Source organism: Trichosurus vulpecula, chromosome 4, assembly GCF_011100635.1.
Source record: "Trichosurus vulpecula isolate mTriVul1 chromosome 4, mTriVul1.pri, whole genome shotgun sequence".
In the NCBI taxonomy this organism is placed as follows: Eukaryota; Metazoa; Chordata; class Mammalia; order Diprotodontia; family Phalangeridae; genus Trichosurus; species Trichosurus vulpecula.
Genome location: NC_050576.1, coordinates 157901055 through 157907249, shown reverse-complemented (window position 1 = coordinate 157907249; position 6195 = coordinate 157901055). Strand labels below are relative to the sequence as shown.

Below are 6195 nucleotides of genomic sequence, written 5' to 3'. Positions count from 1 at the left end.
AAAATTTTGTTGAAGGAAACAACAGAGCTAGGTGATAGAAAAATCCATGTTGTTTATTATTTTCCCTTAAAGCATAGCGAGCTAGCTTACTTGTACGTACAAGGCATCAGAGCATAAACTCTGACTGCCTGAACAAAGCAATGAGAAAACTTATATACGTTATTTTTGCAGAGCTAGCAAGCCTGTATTATCTCATTTTTTATGACCCTCATGTATGTTTAACCATGATACAAGAAGAGGATTTTCCTTAATGGAATAGAGTTGTAAAGGATGTTGACAAAAGTCAGTTGAAACTACAGCCCAGCGTCTCTGTGTCTCATTACATTCCATAACATAGTATATACCTGTAGAATATTAAGCAAGGTAATCTCTCTTGGGGTTAGGGTAATGTCCTTAATGATCTGGCCTTGTTGACAGAGGTAAGGGTATTGCCTGAGCAAACTTTTAGAGAGAACAAAGAAGCCCAGGTCCTGGATCTTCATCCAGTTACTCATTAAGTCAGGCTCTGGGTCTGGTTGAAATTAGAAATGATATAAAATACTATAATATTTTCCACAAGGGGAAAAACCACAAATAAAGTAAAAGAAAAAGTGTTAGAAGAAAACTCAATGGTCATTTAGCCCAACTTCTTTTCAATCATTTTTCAGTCTTGTCTGACTCTCTGTGACCCCATTTGGGATGTCCCTGGCAAAGATACTAGAGTGATTTGCCATTTCTGTCTGTGGTAGATAATTTGTTGAATCCCTATTTTATTAGACCCCTATTTTATTCCAATCAGTATTAGTCATTTTGTTGTGATTCCAAAGAGATCTAGGGGAATTTGTGGCCTGGAGGCCACATGTGGCCCTGTAAGTCCTCAAGTGTAGCCTTTTGACTGAATCCAAACTTCACAGAACAAATCCTCGTACATTTTTGTTCTGTGAAGTTTCAGTTTAGTCAAAGGGCTGCATTTGAGGACCTAGAGGTCCACATATGGCCTTCAGGCCACAGGTTCCCCACCCCAAATGTAGTCATTGTAAGTTCTGATAGTAGACTTCAGAACTGTGAACTGTAGATTCTAAGTTCACCTGGAAGCTAACTAAAGAACATCCCACCCTTGTTTTTCTTTGTTATAGTGAGCAAACCTAGAATTGTTGAAGTGACTCAATTACAGGTGTTTTAGTTGCCTCTCTGTCCCTTGTCATGCCTCTGTGGCCCAACATGAGAAGATGATCATGACCACATATTCAATCAGTGACTCTTGTTGCCAGCTTGTGTCCTGTCTTTCTACCAACCCATAGGTGTGCTCATTGGCTAGGTATGATCTCCTGAAAGGTCAAGATAGGTCGTTTAAGGGCTGTTTACTAGCATATTTGTCAACCAATGGATTCTATATTTTGTATAGACCCTCCTAGAGGGTCAAGGGCAAGTTCTATTAACTAATGTGATTCTGTATTTTTGATCTGCTTCATTTGTATTGTCCAGGTGTCAAGCATTATAAAACTAAGGCCCTGGAGGAAGGGTACATCTCAGATTGTGAGGAAAATCCTCAGATTAATCCACTTCATTAGATCAAGCCATGGACCCTTTAATAAAGTGCCATTGGCCCAGAGCTCTGCTTCAGTGATTGTTTTGTTCTGTTTTTTCCTTGCAGACTGAACAATTTTGAAAATGCCCACACTTCTGCAGTGGATACATTTTGGTAGGCAATCATGGGTTAAGTCACTAGGTTGAAGTAATTTCCCCATGAGGCTTCCTGAAGGAGAAAGAGAATGGGACAAAAAGTTTGAAGACTTGGGTTCCAGTCACAGCTCTTCCACTCAATAGCTACGCGACATTAGGCAATTTACTTCCTGTCTCTGAGTATAAGTTTCTTCTGTAAAATACTCAATAATGCCTGTGTTAAATATCAGGCTTGGATGAGATGATGCATGTGAGAGCACTTTGTAAACCATAAAAAAGCTTTACAAATATAGTTTACTGTCATGGCTCTTGTTGTGGTAATTATATCTGAAGCTTGTCTCTGTCATCAGACTAGGCACTTCCTAAGGTCCAGCACCATGACTCCTCTGTATCTCCAAACAGATGGTATATACACATAACCTGTGGGTGATGGATTAACTTCTTGACTGGCTGACTCAGACTGGTTCTCCAGTCAATCCTATCACAACCTTTAAGGTTAAACAGAGTGGGACTTTTTTTACTGTTTCCTCTTTTAGACCACTTAGGTAATCAAGTACCTTTGATGAATCTGGCCTTTGTTTCTTTGATTAAATCAGGAGTCTCTGATGAACTGCTTACCTCAAGGGAAAGCCTAGTTTACATGGATTTGAGTCTCATGTTTGTGATGCCCTTTGACCTGGAATGGGGTATATAAACTCAGAGGTTGGTGTTTTGCTTTTGCGACTCTCACTCACTGGAAGAATGTTGGTGTGGAGACTCTGGGTAGCCACTGGAGCTCCCCCAATTTGAAGAAAACCCAGATGTTGGTGTTTCTTTTTTGGTAACTATGTATGTGATGTCTTGATTAGACAAAGTCTGTCTGTTGAATATTGTTATTTGGTTTGTTGATATTTTCTGTTTGTAATTTCTATTTGTATTTCCTCTGAAGTTCAGGATGCTGGCTTTTCCCCTTGCACTGAGTGAATGATATATGTATGTTGGATTAAAGTGAGATAGTTAACCTCTTAAAGTTGCTTTCCTTAGAAAGGTAGATCAAAGAACCTGTTCTGGCAGCTCCTGTTGCTGGTCTTGTTGGGTCTTACACCTCAGCAGCAGCTGCTAGGCACATTGTTGTTACACAAGCCAATTGAATAAATGTTCCCAACAATTCTTACAGGGCTAGGCTAGCACTTGAAGAACATTCAGCATCCCTTCAGCACTGCCCAAAACCTATGGATGACCCTCTTCACAGCCTCCTTCACTTCCTTGTTGCGCAGGGTATAAATGATGGGGTTGAGGAAGGGGGTGAGCAGGGCATATATCAGAGCAATGAGCTTGTCTGAGCCCTCTGCCAAGCTCCCAGGGGACCCTACATAAACAGCAAAGGCTGATCCATAGAATAAGGCCACCACCATCATGTGAGAAGAACAAGTAGAGAAAGCCTTAGCCCTGCTGGCAGCTGTAGGCAGCCTCAGCACAGCCCTCAGGATGCCCCCATACAGCAGTAGGATCAAGATAAAGTTGCACCCAGTAGCCACACCAATCACAGCCCCATGCACATGGGCATGCCAGGCAGTGCCCACACATGCCAGCCTCATGAGTGGTGCAAGGTCACAGAAGTAATGAGCAATTTCCATCTGGCAGAAGGGCAGGGAGGCAGTGAGGCAGGTGGGCACCAGTGCTGCAGAGAAGCCAGCTACCCAAGAGGCAGCAGCTAGCCAGACACGCACTCGACCACCCATGAGACTGTGGTAGTGGAGAGGGCGACAAATAGCAAAGTAGCGATCAAGGGCCATGACACCCAGCAGGTAACACTCAGTCATACCCAATGAGTGGAAGATGTACAATTGAGTGAGGCAGACAATAGGAGAAATAGGTGAGGGCCCATGAAGCACAGTGCACAGAAGTGTGGGCACTGTGGTGCTGATGTACCAGACTTCCAGGAAGGACAGGATGCTTATAAAGAAATACATGGGAGTGCCCAGCACAGAGTCAGCCTGGACTAGGATGATGATGAACAGGTTACCTGCCAAGGTGAGGAGGTAGATGGACAGGACACCCAGGAAAACAAGAGGTTGCAGGGACTGGGTAGGAGTGAAGCCAACCAGGACAAAGTTCTGGACCCAGGTTTGGTTAGCACAATTCATGGTTTCCAGGACTGAGGTCAAGAGTAGGGGGAAGGGAAGGTCACAAAATTAAGTGGTTTAGTGGCAAGGACACTGGGTTCGAAGTGAAAGACTCTTAGACCCAGACATGCTATCTACAAACTATGGGACCATGGCCAAGTCAATTCATTTCTTTGAGGTTCATTTTTGCTTTTTCTGTTTCAATATATCGAATCAAAAGATCAGTTATTTCATCAGGTATTTTTTCCCCTCAACCAATGCAGATTTTGGTTCTTCTATTCCTTAAGAAATAGTATGATGAATTTCTACAGCAAAAACAAACAAATAAATAAAAGTGAAAGTAAGTGAATGAATAGACAAATAAGTTTCTACTAATCTCATCTCTGTAATGAAGCTACTAAATTAGCCAGGATGTTTTACAGATAAAAAGATAGAATCTGTCGATACCTCAAAGCCTTTAGAACTTGTTAAAACTTTGCAGATTTGTGCTCTACTGACACAGACTTCAGGAACTCAGAGTCACATTACACTCTGAGGAGTAGTATTTTTACAGTAGTTTATGAAACTCCTAATCTTAAGTATGCAAAGTGTTCTTTGAACCAGTTGGAAATAGCAAGAACTTTAGTTTTATGCGGCCCTTGACAAAGTACTTTCTGGGAAACAGCCTTGAAGGTCATGGGGAAATTATTCCTGTCTCCCTTTGATGAAGAAGGAAATTAAGACTCATGGATTCTGGGAAGTGACTTGTCCAAAGACAGAGAGCTAGTGAGTGTTAACAGTCAGAACTTTAAACTACACTTTCTGGTACCAAGTCCAATTAGCTTTCCAATCCATGACAGCTATGTCCCTAGGTCAGCCAGGCAGGATTCCAGGGTCTTGGGCCAAAGTCCCTGCCCAAACCGATTCCTTACCATTAAAAGATATTCACAACTCATCAACTTCACAAACACACATGCACATGTGCACACACACACACACACACACAGGTGCACACATGCATGCACACACACACTGCCCCTGATCCCTGGATCCCTTAAGTTCTTACAAAAAATATCCTCTTGTTTCTGAGAGAAGTACCTTCCTCACTGTCAGGAGCCCCTTGTCCATCACCCTTCCAGAGACAGGAAGGCTCAATCATGAAGCTGCCCTTTGGGACTTGGTGATTGAATCAAAAGATCCTCAAGCAAAATGAGATCTGAAAGAAGAGGGAGATGGGGGCCCTAAGAGTCATATTCCCCCAAATACAGATTGAGGAACCATAGTAGGGGACTAAAAGGGAAGATGACAGAGGGATGGATACTCACTAATTAAGGAATTACAGAAACAGAAAACTATGGAAGGGAAATTTCTGAGGGTTTGCTAGAGCAACAGCAGGATACGATAAAATTTGCATTGTATTGTAGTATTGCTTCTGTCATTAATTAGTTATGTGATCTTGGGAAAATCATTTCCTCTTGGTGGACTTCAGTTTCTTTGCCAGAAAAATTACATTCGACTATGGGTCTTAAAGGACCCTTCCAGAACCAATTGATGATCTCTAAAGTCCCTTCCAGTTCTGACTGAGGGAATAGTTACTGATGGAGAGGATGACTGAGAGGAAAGGATGTCAGAACTAACACCTTTACAATTCTAGTTTCATCTCCTTAGACGTGGAATCTGTGAATAATGACAGTTGACCTTTATATCACAATGTGTAAAGCACTTTACTTATCTTATATAATCTTCTCTCACCATAATTCCACCAGTTATGCAGGACCGGTATTATCAATCCCATTGTACAGGTGAGGAAACTTAAGTTCCAATAGTTTAAATAATTTGCCCAGGATCACACCGAACTGATGAGATTCTAGCCAGCATTTGTTCCACTGTATTGTTGCTATCTGATCAAAGAAGAAATTCCCCACCATTGCTGGTGTCTTCACTAAAACCATTACCCTTCCCGTGTGTCTCCCTATCTTTCTTCCTCTCCCATACCTGAAGATCTGAAGACATTATTTAAGAGATCTCTCACATCTGGAACATTCTGCACTCACCTCCTGCCTCCCAGTAACTCCAGTTTCAGCAGTCTTTATATGTCTTGGACATTCCAAGAATCACTAAGCTCCTTCTCACTCCCAGGACCTCCCCCCTTCTCAATGATACCAGCCCTATAGGAGCCACTGTGTATATTGTTTCTCAGAGGTAGGGATATCATCCCTTGGGAGATGGAAAAACTTTGTTGATCTCACTCTCCAGCTGATTCATCAGCTTTGGGACATTTGATTAAGGCCCTTAGGTACCAATTCTAGATATGCTCCTTTCCTCTATACCCTAAGGCTGTAGAATCCATTGACCTAATTTAGTTGAGACACTAGCCCTGGTCCCATGTTCTGAGTGTCAAATTGTATTCCAGAAAAGGGAAAATCCAAACTGTTATACCTACAGCATC

General features: G+C 42.1%; 1 protein-coding gene across 1 annotated transcript; it reads right to left on the bottom strand.

Annotated features, from left to right (window-relative positions):
• Positions 1–2843: 2843 nt before the first annotated feature.
• On the bottom strand, positions 2844–3788 carry LOC118846877 (olfactory receptor 6N1-like). The gene has a single exon (XM_036755564.1). The coding sequence runs from the start codon at positions 3786–3788 to the stop codon at positions 2844–2846; it is 945 nt and encodes a 314-aa protein (XP_036611459.1).
• Positions 3789–6195: the final 2407 nt, after the last annotated feature.